The sequence below is a fragment of the Hydra vulgaris genome, chromosome 11 (genome assembly GCF_038396675.1).
Source record: "Hydra vulgaris chromosome 11, alternate assembly HydraT2T_AEP".
Lineage (NCBI taxonomy): Eukaryota > Metazoa > Cnidaria > Hydrozoa > Anthoathecata > Hydridae > Hydra > Hydra vulgaris.
Window position 1 is genome coordinate 56,125,680 of NC_088930.1, and position 19,942 is coordinate 56,145,621.

At 28.3% G+C, this 19,942-nt stretch overlaps 1 protein-coding gene across 3 annotated transcripts in view; it reads right to left on the reverse strand.

Moving 5' to 3' along the window:
- LOC105847214 (uncharacterized) overlaps positions 1-19,942 on the reverse strand; it is a 93,344-nt gene that overhangs the window by 9,935 nt on the left and 63,467 nt on the right. Inside the window, exons 6-11 of one of the 3 annotated variants that reach the window (XM_065809260.1) lie at positions 17,103-17,246; positions 12,800-12,897; positions 4,234-4,295; positions 3,975-4,136; positions 3,745-3,882; positions 3,509-3,559 (exon numbers count right to left, since the gene is read on the reverse strand). In XM_065809260.1, the coding sequence (XP_065665332.1) occupies positions 3,509-3,559; positions 3,745-3,882; positions 3,975-4,136; positions 4,234-4,295; positions 12,800-12,897; positions 17,103-17,246 (655 nt within the window). Of the gene's footprint in view, positions 1-3,508; positions 3,629-3,744; positions 3,883-3,974; positions 4,137-4,233; positions 4,296-12,799; positions 12,898-17,102; positions 17,247-19,942 lie in introns of all 3 variants that reach the window. The other 2 variants (XM_065809259.1, XM_065809261.1) reach the window with 2 other exon arrangements.

Sequence of the window (19,942 nt, forward strand, 5' to 3'; positions counted from 1 at the left end):
TATATGTATATATATACATATGTATATATATACAAATATATATATGCATATAAATACAGATATATATAAATATATGTATATATATATATATATATATATATATATATATATATATATATAACAATATTTTGATTGTTATTTTAATTTTAATGCAATATCTTCTCACATATTGTAGTTTTAATTGCTAATTTATCTTTATCTTTAGTTTTGTATATATATTTTTTTTATATTTAGTTTGTATTTATCTTAATGTAATGAAGTTATATATTTACTTATGGGTTGTTTAAATAAAATGTTTGATTTTCTAAGTTGTTGTGCAGTATTTTTCTGTCATGGCCAATGACACAGGTTTTAAAGTAGTGGGGCTCAATCGTCAATTTCTAAAAAAAGTCTAGAATAGGAAATAAAATATCCCCTCAATTTATTAAAAAGCGATTGATTACCCTTATCAAAAATGAAGTGGGAGAAGTTAGAGTAGGCAGTGGGAAATACTTAAATATATGTAAAAATAGAAGAGGCGCTTTAATGTTTTTAGTTTAATAAGTATATTTTTATTGATCTATTTCTTAAATTTTTTTTTAAGTAACTAAATATTGTTAAAAAATACCAAAATTTTTTTTTTCAATATTAATTTCAATTAATATTAAGTTATGTTTATAAAAAAGTTTTGTTGAAAAGTTATACATTTTATTTTTACACTAAACACCATCAAAATTCAAGTTAGAAAATATGCAACATATCAAAATGATTTTAGAGCTGCTGTGAAAATGCTTATGATTCTGTTTCAAAATAATATATTATTTATTCATTAAAGATTTTGTTAATACTTTAAATTGCAGTAAATAAATTTTTTAATGATCCACATTAATCACTGAATCAAATATTAAAAGGTATCTAATAAGTACTTACAATATGAAAAAACTTAAAAATCAATTTTTTACTGTGTATGTTCTTTATCAATGTGTTTATAATTTTAAGAAAAAATTGTTGTTTTTAGTTGAAAGGATCATACTTATAAAAAAATAACATTTTACTAAGTTCTTTTTTTGATTTTATTTTTTGTTTTAATGTTTGTTTGTTTTTATAACTTTACCTTAATTATCTCATGATGGTAGAGTTATTTTTCATGTTTAACTGCAAATATTATGTATTACAAACATATTAAATTTAGTTATTCAATTTCATTAGTTTTTCTTTGCTCTACCAACTACCATGTGTTTACTTTGTCAACTGTTAAAATATGGTTTTAACTTAGTAAACTTTAATTATTTTAAAATTTTGTTGATCATAGTTTAAAAAGAAATTAGTTTGTTGCAATCAAGGTAAGAATAATTTTATTTTATTTATTTTCGGGTCAAATTACAAAATCTGTTTGCGCTGATAGCTTTTATGTTTTTGTTATTTTGTGTAATAGCTAATTGTCTTTGCAATAAATGTCTTTTCTTACAGATTTTAACTATTTCTAACAATGCTCTAGGAAAAACATCAGCAACAGGTAAATTGGTTTGATGTGTTAATCTTTAATAATGTTAGTTCTTTTATCTTGCCATCATTTTCTTTCTTTTCAGACATATCTACAATGTTTTTTCAGCATGTTGCAGAACCAATAAAGGTCCCACATCTCATAAGACACATAAGGTGTAGGCCTAAATTTAGAGCAAAAGCTCCCTCCCCTTTTTTCATCATAAAGTCTGGATCATGTAGAAAGTAAAGTATGAGGAGAGAGAGAGTGGTAGGAAAAAAAACAATGTATCTTTAATTAGTATTTATGTATTTGGTAAATCTATCAATTGATAATGCAAATTTAGTTACATTTTTTGTGTAGACATACTTTTCTTTATACTTTTTGTTTTGTTATCATGTATAAATAAATTGATTTTCAGCTGATACATATATTTTTTCCTTTTTTTAATTTGGTTACTTTTGTTTTTTAAATATAAATTTACAGAAGTTATGAAGTATTGAACATTAATCGTTAATTTAAAACAAGGATTTTTATATTTTTCTTTTTTATTAAAATTATTACAATAAAGCAAAATTATTAAAATGGTCGGTGTGGAATGACTTACCATGACCAGTATTATACGGGTCATGGTAAGTACGTTGTTCCACATATTTAAGCCATCTCATGTTTTTTAAAACTTTTTATACCGATAGTAATTAATTAACACATTTCAAGCAGGTATTCTAAATATCATTTAGACTGGTACTAATATTCAATCCTTTGATAAATAGCAACGTATAACAAAACATTTAAAGTTTTTTAAAGTTATTTATAATAGAAATTTTTTTTTATAGCTTTAAAAAGTAAACAACGAATATAGTTTTTCTATATGTTTATAGTTATTTTTCTCTTACTAAAAATATTGAAGTAAGGATTAAGTAAAAGGTCAGAGTGGAATAGATTCCCAAGACCTGTATTTTATGAGTCATGACAGCTATTTTAAATAATTTGTGTCTTTTTTTTATTTTTGTTTCTTAAGGGTAGTTGATATTTTCAGCAACAATAATGGATAAAGCATATGAAAACAGTAATCCATACAGGTACAAATAAAAGATTTGTAGAGATAAAGAAAAAAAATTAGGAGTAAGACAATGGCGAGCACAATAAAGATAAGCAACCTTAACAGATTTTAACTTTGTAATTAATTTTAAAGAGGGTTTCCAAAAGAGATCAGAAGTGAACTATAACCCAAGAAAAAGTAAAGAAGAGGACTCAGTGAGAGGTTTGATATTCACTAACATAGTATGTGGACAGTAGTGTGACATAGTATGTGGACAGTAACTGAGTTTTGTTGGAGTTGAAATTCACAAGCCACTGTAAGTTTCATTCTGTTTACAGATTCATCAGATTCAAGATTGGCATCTTTCTAAGCTATTGAAAAGAGTACACTTTTTGTCAAGACAGTTTAAAAATGTGTTGTCAGCAAATAGAACCACCTTAGATGTAAGTTTTTCAGGAAGGTCATTAATCTAGAAAAGAAACAAAACAAGATCAAGGATAGAACCATTAGATACTCCAGAAGTTACTGGAAATAAAGAGTGTTGACCTTCAAAAAATACAATCAAAACTTATCCCAGATACACCATATGAAATAACCATACGTACAAAGCCAGCATGCCAAACTTTATCAAAAGCTTTAGATATGTTGAAAACAGTAGCCCTTGCATTACTACCTTGACCTAATGCACAGCAGAATCATTTAGTCACAGTTTAGAATAAGCAAGGCAGCTTTAGAACAACAAGATCCAAAAGCCATTTTGGTTGTCAGACAGTAAGTTTTTTGAAATAAGATGTGACTCTTTCTATTATTAGCAAAGACCTTGCTAATAATAGAGAGAAGACTGATTGGACAATATATATATATATATATATATATATATATATATATATATATATATATATATATATATATATATATATATATATATATAAATTTATTAGAGTTAATTAGTAGAATAGTAAATTAAACCTACTTCATACCTGCAAATAAAACCTACATCATACCTGCAAATAAGCTTGAGTCTTGAAGCACATTTAGATCATTCAAATGATTCTCTAAGCAATTGAGCTCATAAAATACATCTTCCATAGTAATATCAGAAATAATTGGATCACAAGTATCTTCTATAAAACACATAATAAATAATGTAATGTATAAAAATAAAATAAATTTAAAAGTTTTACATTTTAACAAAATAAAATTTATAATTAGAAAATATAAAACTTGAAAAAATTTTTACCTATTGAGAAACTCAAATTATTCAAAATTTGTTTAGACATTTTAATACTTAAGTAAGGGTTTTTAACATGATCAGAGCAAGAGTCATAAGATAACAATGAAGGGGAGTTTGGGTTAGAAGTTGGCAAACTGTTGGTTCCTAATGTTAAAATATCAAATTAATCTAATTGATATAATAGTATAAAAGAAGAAACTTTGTAAAAACTTTCAATCTTTATAATTACATCTCACCTAAAGAGGAATGAGGAACAACTTGTAGAGCTGGTTTATTAAATGACATTAAATACAAATTTCTGTTTTCAACATTTTGCAATAAACTATCAACCACTTTTTCTGTGATGTCATCTGTCAATGCGGTACATGTGTCATGTGTAACAAGAAGTTCTTTGATATCTGTTAAATATTTTATCAAAATTTTATGCAGATCTTAAAGCAACTGGAAATATTTAAATAAAGAAAAGAAAGACATTAAATTAAAAAATTTATTTACCTTTTTTAGTGAACATTTTTTTCAATGTATTTTTTTGGTACTTTTCAAATGGCAGTAACAGTCTAAAAATATATTTAAAAAAAAAACTCTGCAAATTAAAAAAAAGTAAACAAAATCAAATTTTTGAAGAAGAACGTAGTGAAGGAATATAGAAGGAGAGAAAAAAACATTTTTTTTACTATCATTGAAAAACTTTTCAAAAAATTGAAAACAGTTTTGAAAAGTTTTTCAGTGAAAGTAGTAAAAAATCTTTCACGAGTTAAAAATGAACATTTAAGGTGGGAGTGTAGTAGGAATAAAAAATAACTTTTTTTTGTATAAGATATAAAATAGCATATTTTGTGTTTAAGGTTATGTGAAACTTCAAAAATTTGCATATAGATGCAATAAAGAAAAGATATCAATAATTTGCTTCAAAATATGTTTTTTAAAACCAGGGAGAAACTAAACATCTTAACAAAATATGTAAGTAATATATCAAAACATGTTTTAGAAAATGGAATATATTATGTTGATGTACAAACACTTTTTACATACCTAAACATAACTTAACATAGTTTAACATAAATCAACACAACTTCAATGTACAAATGTAACAAAACCCTTCTTTTTTTACACTAACTAACTACCAAAAAGGCTGCAAGCAACCACTATTAATTTTATATTTAACAAAAAAGCAAAAAAGTGTTAAAAAGCAAGGTTGACAAGAGTCAAGCAAGATTGAGTTTTGGTAGATAAAATAGAGACAACAATATGTTTGAGGAGCAACCACAATTATGTAACCTCATGACAATGGGAGAGTGGTTCAAGTTTGGCAGATAGAGCAGGTCCAACTACTTTTAAAATACAATTTTAGATTATGTCTAGATGAACGAGCCATACAAAGAACCTGACTAAAAATGATAATAGTATTCCATAAAGGGACAGGATAATAGTATTCCATAAAGAGATTTGTAGAGGTAGAGAATGGAACCAGGAGTAAGAAAATGGCAAGCACGATAAAGAGAAGCAACTTTTCCAATCAATTGCAAACTTTGCAATTATTTATAGTTTCCATGAAGGGTCAATGGTGAAAAGTAGAATAAAGGACACAGTGAGAAGGTATATAACCCTAACCCTGACTAACCCTGCGCATCGATGTAGGAATGTTGACAATATGGTGATAGTTGCATGTCGACAATATGGTGATAGTTGCATGTTGACAATATGGTAATAGTTGCATGTCGACAATATGGTGATAGTTGCATATCAAAAATATGGCGATAGTTGCATGTCGACAATATGGTGATAGTTGCATGCAACAATTATTGCAATGATACTGACAGCCAAACAGTGAACATAACGATTAAACATTTTGCAGAGTAAAATAAAAGTAAAATGGATAACAATACAAAACAGAGGCTAATCATTATAATAAAAAAAAAAAAGTTACAAAAAGACATTTATATAGATATAATGTAATGTAAATGTGTATGTCATGTAATGTCATGTCAATGTGTAATACAAACCTTACATAAATCACATCATTTAAAAAATCTAAATAACTTACAGTAAATATCCAATATTATCTACACCATCATTAAATATTATCCACATCAACTAAAGTTAATCTCCATCAATTAGGTACTCCAATATTCATCAATTATCTATATCAAAAATTGACTACAAAAAAAACTTCATAAAAGAATTTAAAACACAAGATTGCCAAATAAAAAAAAGATTTGACAAAAAAGAAATCTGAGAATAAATAATTGTTTGGAGAATCTAAATGTGCAAACGTAAAAGTGATTACAGTCTTTTGTCAAGGAAAAAAAGATTGCAATAGATCTTGGAAAACCATTAACAACCAAAGACTGCTTGCCAAACAAAATGCTGAAGTCTAATGAGGTTTGTGGAGAACATGTTTATAAAAATGTAACAGGAATGTTGCCAGAAACACAAGCTGTAAAAATGTTTATGCACGAAAAGCATTAGCAACAGAAGTCAGACTGATTTGGATAAATAAAGAATTAACCCGTTTCTTTGGGATCTCCAGAAAGTGAGGTCATTAAATTTATGAGATGAATTAGAGGAAATTTGTTAACAAATACTAAATCTTTATCCTTAGTAGGTAATAAAATCTTTTGTTAATATGACTATTGCAAATGTTCCAACAATTTATAGATATCAACTTGAAAAGTGAAATACAAGATTTAGTTATCTGAAAATTTTTAACCTGAGTTTTAGATATCTTTTTGCATCAACTTCTTTTAATGATAAAAACCATTTGTTTGCAAATAATCATTTGCAACTTAAAAAATAAGATATCAGTTTTCTCATACTGCTAAACAACCTAAAGTTGTAGCAAAAGGTTAAATGGTTAACTTGTAGCCTTAATGATTAACACCAAAATAAAGTTGTCTTAAAAGATATCATTAGAATAGAATTGGATCAGCTCACAAACTTTTATACTTTGATAAGCCAATTTTTAATCTTTCAACCAGATAAATGAGATTTTTGAAGAAACAATCTTCACAATGTCAAACCTTAATTGAAATTTTTAAATAAAAATATCAAGCAAAAAAATATATACCCTAAATTTTGGTTTGGGGATCTTATGAAAACAAGGTTTCTAGGTTTCTAGGTTCATTGTTTTACTATTTAGCTGTCTTTATTCGCTTTACCAAAAAATTCATTTTTGAAGCTAAAAGAACCCAAAATAGCTTTAGCTTTAGTTAAAGTATTTACCCATGATGTAGCATGATGAGCAGATGCAGCAAACATGATGAGCAGATGCAGCAAACATTGGTTATTAGCTGCTGAATAATAAATATTTTGATCATATTTCGATTAATGAATCTTTGACTGAAGAATTAGTGAGAAGTTGTTTTGATAACTGAGATCGTTAATGATTCCAGAGCCACCACCACCTTACTTTTAGATAACCATCATCCACTCCAAGCTTCAAAATGTAGTCATCAGAGAGGTTTCTAGTTTCAAGAACTTGCTGAAAAAAATTTTCAAGTCTTTGCAGTGAAAGTATATCCACCTGATTTGTGCCCTTTCAGATGCAACTTGGATCTATGTTTTGGTAAAATAACTTACAAGTTTTTTGCTGTTAAAAATTCAAAAATTTAACATTTTTTAACATAAAATTTAACATTCATTTATGCAAATGTCAAGAAAAAAAAGAATTTTATAAATATCAAACTTTTTTAAAAATGTTATATTAAATATATTACATTTTTAATTAATATTAAAAAAAATAAAAAATAAACATTCCCTTATAGTAACAATAAAATAGAAGTTAAATAATATTCAACTCATTTTGCGGTAATTAATATTATTGCAGTAATTTAATAAAGTTAATGGCTTTCAAAAATAAAAAATAAAAAGAGAATTTTATTATGTCAAATTCACGTAAGCCTATTGCGTTAAGCATTATTAATTTAAAACAAGGCCTGGTTGTATGGCTATGGTTGCTTGGTTGTATTAGTCAATACAACTAAGCAAATGAAGATATGAGAGAGTTCCAAAGGAATAAAGTGCGAGAAAAAAATTAAATAAATAAAAGTTTTTGGAGCATGCAGGGACTGATACAGTAAAAAGATTCCACTTTGATGAAGAATGACTCAAGCGAGAAAAAGTTTTGGTTGATGGAACTAGAGAAGATTGATTCTTTGAGCAGCGATGATAAGTATGATGATAAGTATTTGCAGAAACGAGATGCAACCTTACAACTCACAGTGGGTCAGAGTGTGCCAAAATACAAAAAAATCATTGTCGGCATTGCATGCTGAAATTTTGTCATAATGATAAAAACACATTCATTGGAGGAAATATCTAGTTAAAAAAAACATATTTTATGAAATGTTTTTTATGCGGTTATTTACACTTGAATGTGACATGTGTTTCAAAAGGCTTATTTGCATTTTTTATTTATCGACTTTCTTACCGTTTTAAACTTAGTTTTTTTAGTATTATTTTGAAATATATTATTTGAATTGACATTGTTTTTTTTGCTCAGACTTTTCAAAACAATTTAACGTAAGTGTAATCCTTAGTTTTTACGCATCAGACAGTTTTTGAAATTTTTTTTGCTACTATTACTATTAGGTATCAAATAAACCATCCTCCAATATCCTCCAAACCATCCTCTAAGCCATCCTCCAAACCATCCTCCAAACCATCCTCCAAACCATCCTCCAATATCCTCTATCCTCCAATATCCTCCATCCTCCAACATCCTCCAAACTTTTGATTATGTAAAAATAATGCTCAATGTATGTAAATATTCATGCATCATAAAAATATTTTGCAACCTTTTGCAATAAATTAAGTTATTGCAAAAAAATCATACTCGTTTCATAGTATTTATTGCAAAAACACATTTTTAATAAGTTCTTAAAACTCAATATTTTGTAATGATTTCTTAACTACAAATCAATTATGCAAAGTGTGTAAATACAAATATAGAACTTTTTTTTTAATTATTTACCAATGGTTTCAATAAAATATTTTTTTTGTTCTATATATGATGATTGTTGCTACTTTCTCCCTCCTACAAAAAAAAAAGTTCAAAATTTTCTAACCTTCTCAGTATATCAAATGTTACTACATTAGGTTTTGCACTAATAATTTTGTACAGAGATATGTCTGGAGGAAACAATAATTTTAATTTTGTTTTTAGATGAAATACTTTGAAGTTTACATTTCTTTAAAGGATAATAACATTTCTATTTAAGACACTGAGAAATCATACCGCCATTTGCTAACATTCTTTGAGTTGCCCTTTGATCAGAACAATGGCATTGTTGAGAGACTTAAGAACTTTTTAGCACATCTTAAATTGCACTGGAAAACTTGTAAACGCGTAGAATCTTTATTTTTTAAAAACAATGCTATATGGCTTGATAATAAAATTAATGTAAATGATTTTACTGCTGTCAAAATGACCATAACTGAATGCAAATTCTCCATCTTCTGGTCAACCTCTTGATCTGCATTGGTCGACCACCAATTACTGATTTTCAAGAGTGTTCTTCAAGAACTAAGTATCAACGTGTTAGCAAATTTCAAAAATGTCACTCATCTAATGAGTTATTATTCACTTCAAATGTTTTATTACATAAAGAAAAACAAAAAATGCTAAGAATGTACTTCGATACTTTATGGAAATGAGGCATTAACGTTGATGCTAGATTCAAATATGACCAAAGCTGCTTTTCAACTCCATAGAAATGCAGCAATTGCAAAACAATGCAACCTGTATCCTGCATATAACAATATAAAATCATCAAAACTTTTGTGCTACCGTAAAAACATGATTTTTACTGTACATCTGATCCAGTTATTTCATTTTTTAGAAAAACTGTTTCATCGGTAAAAATAAAATTTCCTTCAGGTGTTGTTGAACTTTTTATTTGCAAGAATTCTACGTTCTACATTATGATATTAGTATTCCCAACTGATGTCATATTTAAAATTACTGATGTCATATTCATAGTCACAGGATCAAAAAGGCCAATTTAGAGGTAGATAATGGAATCAGGAGTAAGAAAATGGCAAGTACAATAAATAGAAGCAAACTTAGTAGACTTTGCAATAAATTGTATAATAATGAATGGTTTTTATGAGAGGTCAGCAATAAACGATAATCCACGAAAAGAATTTGGTAAGATGGTTGCATTTATTAATATAGAAATGCCAACAATATTGCAATAATTGCTTGCAATAAATAACAAAAATTTCTTGGAGTTAAAATTTGCAAACCACTGCAAGTTCAAGTTGTTACAGAATAGAAATAAGATTCAAGATCAGTTGCCTATTTTAAGCAACTAAAAGAAATGTCAAGACAGGAGTATAAAGTTGAGCTGTCAGTAAATAGAGCTAAATTAGAGGTACGATTGTCAGGGAGATAATTAATGTAGATAAAAAACAATACAAGACCAAGAACCTTAAGGTACCATAGAAAATACTGGAAAAGAAGCAGAGTGTTAGCCTTTGAGGAATACCTTAACCCTGAAATTAAAAAAAATGATTTGAAAATCTCATAATTTTCCCAGATACACCATTAGAATATTCTTCATATTTTTTAAAAATTGGAACCACAGATGCTATTTTCCAGCGAGCAGGAAAACAAGATTCAGTCAAGCACTAATTAAATAGTTTAAACTATTTAATTAGTGCTTGAAGAGAGTTTTAGAAAACATTTTTGTAAGATTATGAAAGAAATGTTGTCTGGACCACAAGCCAAAGTAGACTTAATTTTAGAAATGACTTTAACAAGGAAAGCTGGAGTAGTTTGGATGTCTAACAATAAGTTGACACGTTTAACCGCAATGGCAGGAAGATTACTGCTATTAGATTAAAAAATAAAATTAGTAAAAATTTTCTTCGCAAATAGTTCTGGAGGGAGAGTTTAAGAGAGGTAATAAGGTCAGACCCATGAATTGTAGATGGAATTGCCTTTTCAACTTTCCTTTGTTAGTAACGCTGTTGAAATTTTCCAAAATCCTTTAGAGCCTAATTTCAGAAATAAGATATGAGATTTAGTAAACTGTGAATAATGGAGCTTAGCATCTGAGAGCATCTTTTTAAAATTGTTTTCTTGTAAAAATGAAAATGCATTTTATTTTCTGGTTAATTCATCTCCCCAAGGCCAAGAAGGCCATTACAGATGAGGAGGCTACTTAATTGCGTTTATAACTCAACTCTATAACTCTGAAACACAAACCTTGACGAACAAGGCTGCTGCACGGATAAACAAGTTGAGTGTACCGCGCTCAACTCGTTTCTCCGCACAGCAGCAACACTAACCCTAACCCTGACCAGGGACGTGGTGGGGATCAAACTCGGAACCTCTCGCTTATGAAGCGAGCACTCTACCACTACACCACTACACCATTTGTTCTCAAGATAGTTATTCTTTTGAAAAAGATGAAAAATAGATATAGAACCTGTACATAAAAGTGAAAACCGTGGAATGGGATAAGTCTTGACTTGAAACTGGAAAAATGGAATAAAAGCTTTTATACCTGCCTGGATCCAGGAGGTTATGCAGAAGTGCACTTACAAGCAGAGAGAGAAAAAACATTAGCCCAAGGACAGCCATGAATAAAATGAGAAAGAGTTTGGTCAATTTAATCAGAAACTACATCTAAAAGAGTGCAGTTTTGAGTAGAAGGAGAACAATAAAAAACAAAGAGAAAGGTGATAGAGTGAAAAGATGACATCCTGAAGCACATAAAAGAATGGTCAGAGAATTCAAACTGATTCTTTGTTGAATAGGTAAATTGACACATAAATGTACACCCAAGCTGAGCATGTGACTATTAGAGTCCTTGTGACTCAAAAGATAGTAGCAACCAACACTGAGATCATAAGAAGGAACAGCCAAATTTAAATTAGAACACACAAAGAAAAAGCAAGTCTGGTTCATTTGCAAGAAGTAACGACTAAATGACAGAAAGTTTTTCAAAGACCGTAAATCTATGTGAAAGAAATATTGATACAGTTAAGCAGTGGAGGTGGTTTTTCTGTTTAATATTTTTTGTAACTTTAAGCATGGTTCAAATTATAGAGAACTTGACTCATTCATAGATAGAGCATGGCATTCTTGGCAATGAGCTATGCAGTTGCCTCAATCCTTAGAGCTCTTTATGTGGCTTCGACAATGCACACCAGAAGCGATACCCAAGATAAGTATTTTTTAGAGACACTCTTTACTCAACTAAGAGCCCAAAGCAAGTGAATTTTAATTCAGAGCTTAATTTACAAAGCCTTTGCCTTAAAAAGCAAATTCTACATAACAATACATATCTACAAATGCGTTATAAAGATTTTCTAGGAGCTGCAAACATTTTAATAGGTGGATTATATCCTTGCATGAATTATATCCTTGCATGAATTATATCCTCATCTAAATGAATTGATCCAGTTTATGAAGTAATGATTTTCAAAAGTTTAAAATCATACAAAAAACTGAAAAAAAATTATGCTATTTTTTTATCAATATTTTTGTTGATATTGTGTGATGACATCAATAGTTGCTTGTTATAAGAGATTGGCAAACTTAGAAAACTAACAGACGTTGGAAAACTTGTTTCAACTTGTGATGATAGTCCAGCTATCAGAGCAGAGGTACTAATACTTAAATCATTATTTAGATAGAATACATTATCACAATTTTTATTCAAATATATTTTAGCATTTTTGTCTGTTTTTGTAATAACTCAAATTTCTTTTGGCAACATTTTAAATGAAGCTTTACTTGTTCTATCTTGTTGCTAAGCAAAGCTTGAAAATCGTTTCCCTGACTCATACAATTTACAGTTTTGAAAGTTGGGAGTTGGGACTAGTTTACAAAAAAAATATCTAACTTGATAAGTGGTTACTTGCAGCCTCGTTGGCAGTAAAATAGTTAGTTTAAAAAATTAAAAAATATTATGCAAACAATATATACAAGATTTTAAAAGAATTTGATTGAAAAGATATAAAAACAAAATACTGTGTTGACTTCAAAACCGTGTAACTTTAAGTAGAATTTAAAATCATATATCTTATAAAAAAAGACAACAAAACTAACTTTCTATAAGCTTTTCTAATAGTCAAGAACTTGCTGTCTAGTTTGGTGTCTAAAATATTCCAACAAATATTTCTCCAAATCTTCCAATGACTAGTTGCCTAAATGCATAATAATTCTAGTAAAAAAAAAGTAAAAACTAATTTTAATAAAACTATATATTTTATGAAACTCATTGAGGAACATTTAACATAAAAATAGGTTCACATCAGAAACTTAGAATAAAAAAAGATTAGATAATTGTTCTTTACTTAAGTTGAATCTGAGTTAAGGGGGTACTTTACTGCTTTAAGCTTTATAGTTCTTTAGAATAGGTAGAATAGTTATGTCTTTTATTTTTTTCAATGAGGGTGTGAATAAAATTGACTCAAGAGAACTTTTAACTTTAAGTTAAAAATAAATTGTCTCGAGCAAAAGTTAATCACACATGCGAACTGTCTTCTAGAGAGCCTCATAGACAAACACTTTAGGAGTATGCAGAAAATATATGTTAAAATATATCGTCTCACAGCCTGGCAGGATGATAGTTGTAACCCTAATCTTCTTGATTCTACTCAAGAGATTTTGCTAGTGGGACTTGGGCAATTCGCTATTAATTTAAATAATGGCTATAATACAAAAAAAAAATTAAACAGGAAAACTATAATCACAACCAAATTCTTTTTATCTTTTATTTATAAATATTTATGATCTTCAAACTAATCTTTTATCCATATGATCTTAGTTTTCTTAAAATTCACCAGAAAAAAATGAAAACCATAGGAAAAATTCACCAGACCTGGTTGTAGCACAAATAAGTAAACTCATTGAAATGGTTGTAGCACAAATAAGTAAACTCATTGGACCTTGTTGTATAACAAATAAGTAAAATCACTGGATCTGTTTTTAGTAAAATTGTAACTTATGTATCAATTTAATTGATGTATTTTTTTAAATATTAATTCACCTCCCCATGGTCAAAAAGGCCACTACAGACAAAGAGGCTACTTAATTGTGGTTATAACCCTCTCTCAACTCTTTAATTCCGAAACACAAACCATAAGCACAGAGAAACAAGTTGAGTGCAGTGTTACCAGGGACATGGTGGGATCAAACTCAGAACTTCTTGCTTGTGAAGCGAGATTTAATTACATTGAAACCAGGCTTGAATCACCTAACAATTTTTTTTGTTTATCTGACTATTTTAATAAATAAACCCAGCCACAAAAGACCATAATATCTCTCAATGCTGCATTTTAGTTAATGATCAGTCAAAACTATATTTTATTTATTTATCTGTTAATACTTCAGTTTTTAGAGGCTTTTACGTTTGTCATATTAAATGTTGTGGCTCCAGTATAACTGACCTTGAATGCACTAAAGCTTTTGCCTTAATTTATTACCCAGATAGTCAACTTTGTGACTTGCTTATTAGACAATTAAAAGCACTTGAATTTACATTTTGATTCTTGTCTTTAAACTTGTGAATCAGCTTTTGTTATCATCCTTAAAAACAAAGGCATGGGAGCCTTTTATTCTTGAAGAGAAACTTTTATCTTTTTTAATAAATTTTAAATCAAGCATAACACTACCCAAGATTGTTCAACAGTTTGTGGGCCACAAACTACCTTTTAATATTGCCTTAAGAAGTGGCATCACTGTCTAATGTTCTAAAAATAAATTACTAAAAATATTTGAACATTTTATACTTTTATATTTTAATACATTAATTTTTTTTTATTCCTTTGATTTGATGCTTTGTGAATGGCCTTATTTTAATGCTTTGTTAAAGTAAAAGATTGGACATCCCTGCTCTATCCCATGGTTTTCCTTTTCTTGTGCAGAGACAGTATTTTTAACAATAACCATTTCTCTCATATTTTTCATCAAAAAAAATTTCCTAAAAAACAGATTTTTTTTTGTCGCAAGTATTCAATGCAAAATAATATTGCTCAATACAAAGACTATTTAATACAAAGGATAGAGGATAAGATTCAATAATTACTTGAAATACAAAGGTCTATTATTTTAAGACTAACTACCATATTTCATATTAGAAGATAAAAAATGGTTAATAATCACGTATTTGTCATTGCATCTCTGAAACACAAACTTGATTTTACTACCGCTCCAAAGGCAGAATTCTTTGTAAATAACTTTTAAATTAAATTCTTGAATCTATATATGTGTTACTGATATGACACTTTTAGGCGTCGTGTGAACTCTAAACTTAAGTTTGTTTATACTTATGCCAAAAGAAAATGTTTTACAAAAAGTTGGCTTATTGGAATCTCGAAACAAAAATTCCCTAAAAGGTTTGCTTCCCCTACCCCTAACATGAGGGCAATTAGTTAATAAAATATAAACTTCAGCCTACTAAACTAAAAAATAAAAACTTCAGCCTATACTATACTAAATTTAATTTCATCAACAAGTTTTAAGTTTCATATAATAATTTTTTATTGTTCAAGAGTTATGACTATGCAAAAATTCAGCTCTCCCCAAAATAAGGTGGTTGTAATTTTGACGCGATCATAACTTTTGAACACTAAAAGATTTTTAATCGAAATTTAAAACTTGTTGATTAATTTAAGATTAGTGGAATATGCTAAAATTTATTCTTTATCAACTCATTCCCCATATGTTTGGGGTAGCGAGAGCTACTCTAAATGTAAGAGAAATGAGCACCCAAAAAACTTTAAGTTTTTTAGAATACCCCAAAATCTGACAATCCTGTGCTGCTGCATTATCAGACCCATGCTATTCAATACCCATATTAAAAACCGTCCAAATAATCTTACTACTAAAATGACTCATTTTTATTGATGATATAAATATATACACAACAGAACATAAAAACTATTGAGCAGACAGCCAATGTGATTTTTCTTCTGTGACAGCTTGGAGCTTGCAGTGACAGGTGAACTTAAATCTACACAAAACTTAATTCTTAGCTGCTAATGATAATTGCAATACTGTTAATGATCCTATATTGAATAATGACAACACTTTATTTGAGTCTTCTACTTTTAGAACAGGTTTTTCAATAACAATCTCTCTCTTTTTAAAACTAAATTCAAAAATGCATTTGAAATGTAGTTGGACTTGTATTGCTTGAACTTTTGTTCAAGCAAGAAAATGTAAAATAAAACAACCTAAAATAATGTTTTTACAAAATCTACAATCTATTTTTAACCAAAATATTGGTAAAGACGATGTTCCACTTACCATATAAAAATGCTAATAAAATATATATTTTATTAGCATTTTTATTTTTAAGTTTATTTTTGTTGACATAGTAAAATAATAAAAGTAATTCTTGCTAGAGCAAAATTACAACAACAACTTCAACAATACAAAAATTTAAAAAGCTTTTAAATTTTTTCTTTTTACTGTAACTACCTGCCTAAGAGCTGTAACTATCTCCCTAAGAGCTGTAACTACCTCCCTAAGAGCAAGAGTTTGTTAAATTATTATTGTTAAAGAGGATACTTTTAATTCTTTAAATTGTATATTTTTAATGAAAACTTATTTAAAATTATATATTGAAACTATATTATTTATTAAAACCAGGGATGCGGAGTCCCAAAAGGACTTCAGCTTTATATCTCTACCTTTTCCAAGCTGTTGTGTCCAGAAGCTCTAAACATGATTGTTGACCTATGATCTGCTATAAGAAAAAAGTTCATGAGATTTAATGACTTGAAACTTATTGTTTTTAAGCCCGGAGTTCTGGAGTCCCGGAGTCTTTGCCGCCATTATACCTAAGGACTCCGGGTTCAAAAAACAATTGTTCCTCTAACCTAAAAGTCTTCATTTTTTTCCTATTAGTAGTCCATAAACTTATTTATATTTTTTGAGCTCCTGGATACCAAAAACTAGGATAAAGTAATCTTTTTGTGACTTTCAAATCCGGAGTCCTATTTGGGACTCCGCATCCCTGATTAAAACTGAAAGTATTTTTAAAAATACCGAAATATTACATAACCCTATAGCTTTAAACCTGGGAACAAGCTCGCTGTACATATGGAGATATGGAGATAAAATTTGTTACTAATACAACACTAAGTAGGATTATTGGTCATTTAAATAAAAAACCGCAAACATGTTAATAACTGCAGTTTTAAAAGAATAAATTAAATATTAAATAAAAATAAATTGAAACATCAATAATGTGATTCTTAATTTTCAAATTCATATTCCTATTTATTTTTTTGACTTTTTTGATATTATGATATAGATGAGAGTACAATGTAAAAAAACAATGCAAAACAATGTAAGCAAAGAAAAACAGCCACAAACAAATATAATAATTTTTTTTAAAAACCTTTTTATAACCTCCTATCAGATGGACCCTCTGATATAGCTTGAATAGACTAACTGAATGATTATACCATGTAACATTTGTTGAGATTTTAGTTTTTTTCTTATCAGAAATAAAATGCTTGTATGTTCGCCAAAAGGTTTCCTCCTATACATAATAAAATTTATTTATCTCCTAAACAATTTAAATCATTCATCTCTTTAAAAAATTGTAATACCATTGTAATAATCATTTATCTCTTTAATATAACCAATCATTTTACAGTACTACAATTTACCTTAATACAACCAAATTATAACATAAATTTAACATTTCTGTAGTAATATAGTAAAGACACAGATTATAATTTGTTGAAACTTTTCTTTAACTTAAACAACCTAGTAAAAAATTATTGTCATTTGATTAATTGTGAATTCAGAATCATCATACTGCATTCATCATTTGCAACCAGTAGAATCAGACCACAGATTTAAAGATTGCTACCAGTACACAGTGGGTCAGAAAAATGCTATTTTCTAAAATGAGATCAGCCATAGATGTATTTATTTGGTCTTACATAAAGATTCGTTAGTGTAACATAATCCATAGAAAACTATTATTCAAGGAGGCACTATGTTATGGTGATAACTGAAAAAAGAGAATTTTCATATCCGGCTATAATAAAAACAAATGTTAAGAAGATGAAAATTATATTTATTTTAATTGAAGGTACATCACTTATCTTTAAGAAAAAATTAATGAAAATTCAAATATGGTCCATCAGCAGCAGTTTGACGTAGTTTTGTCATGATGTTAGAACAGAAGCATTGTGCAGCATTTATATCAATTTGACAAAATCTTTTGATTCGGGTAATCAATTGTTTGCAATTCTTAGCTTTCCAATTGTTTTTTATCCAAAGAAATCTTAAATTGGACAACACTGAGGCAAGTTTGTAGGATTGCAGTTTTTTGGTACTTATGCAGGGTTCCCACCAGATAAAAAAATTGAAATTCCAGGACTTTCCAGGACAATTTTTTTCTTTTTCTAGGACATTTGCTTTATTATTTCCAGGACTCTCCAGGACTTTTTTATAGATAGCCCAAAATAACACAATAAAAGCTACTAAATGTAAATTAATATAGAAATCAAATGTAAATTTAAGAAATACATCACAGCTACATAAATATAGCTACATCACTACAGCTACATAACTAAGTAAAAATTCAAAAAATATTTGACAAGGAACAATATTTTATTTGAAAAGAAACTTTTAATGAAACTTATTTCAAAAACATCAGAATCATTTCAAAAACTCATAATATAAATATCATTTTAGCAAAACAACAATACAAAAACTAAAACTTTACTCAATAACTATGTGTACAAAAATATGATTTAAAATTAAGCAATGAATTTATCATTTTCATGAATCATGTTTTTTTCTGTAATGTACAAATCCTCGATTTCCTTTTGTTTTTCTCAACAGAGTTTCTTTTTTTCATTTGATTCTTTCGAAAGAACAAAACTAGTTTGCTTTTCTGTATTTATGGCTAGCATATCAGACTGCTCTATCAAAGTAGTTATTTCAATTTGCAAGATTCTACACTCTAACTACCTTTTTCTCATCGTCAAAAATTTTTCGTTTTATATTCCTATTGTTACATTCTTTTTGTTCTCTTTGTGATTGCAAATACTCTTTATATCGACTACTTGCTTGTTTTACGTTTTGGAGCATTTCTTTATTAATTTTGATACTATCAGGGAATTCTTCAAAGGAAGACAAATGATCTTCAATAAGACGTAACGCAACAAGGGATTTTTCTCTAAGATTTTCAACAAGAAGTTGTTTATTAATACTAAAACCACGCTCAATGGAGAATAGTCCATGTGAAAACACAAAAACATTTTAAAAATACTGCAAACATCTTGATAAGCTTTATTTGTGCCAATAAAGTCAGAGAAAAAATGATTAAGACTATCATTTATAATATCAAAATCTTGAAATGATTTTCAATTTGAGTCTACTATTTTTGAAAATTTAAAATACTGATTTTTTGCTAGTTCCGCAGACTTTGGTGACAAACGACCAAAATTAACTAACTTTTGCAATGAATTTAAAAATTACTGAAACAAGTATTCCTTTTATTCGGATTTGAAATGAAAACTGGGTTAATAGATACTGCAGTACGTACTATGACAAGCTTCAGAGGGAACTTCTCAAGGAGATGTGTCAACAGACCAGCTAAAAACTGGCCTGCCTCTTTTTTAAATATAACCACTCTTTGGTCACTGTAACTTAAAAAAGCTTCATCAAGTTTTAACCGAGCAGCAAAACCAATATTAATTTTATTTATAAGCTTTCTAATATTTTTATCCATTAAATTTATTAAAGCTGCTGGTGTAGATTGTTACAGTTATTTAAAACGTCTTTTAGTATGATTCTCCTGAGAAAACTGTCAACTATTTCACCAAGTATAATAGCCATTAATGAAGTTTGAAAGCATGTCAAAAAACTATTTAACTTTTCAGAAACCATTTCAAAAAATTTAAGTTTAGCTGGCAAAAAAGGATCACGAATCATGGCTTTCAGTCTCTTTATTTTTTGAATCAGGTTGTTTGCTTTTCTTAAGACTACTGAAATATATTACAAACTGTTTGTATCCATCAAGTAGTGATTCAACCTTTTGAGCACATTTTTCATTTTTCAATGCATTGGACAATGCATTGATATGTCAATTGGAAAATCAACTGGGACACTTGATTATTCAATGCATTCGATAATCAAGTGTCCCAGTGATGTTTTCATAGGCTGCTCTTCTACTAGGAAAGTCATGTAGAAATTGTCACATTGCTTTTAATAGAT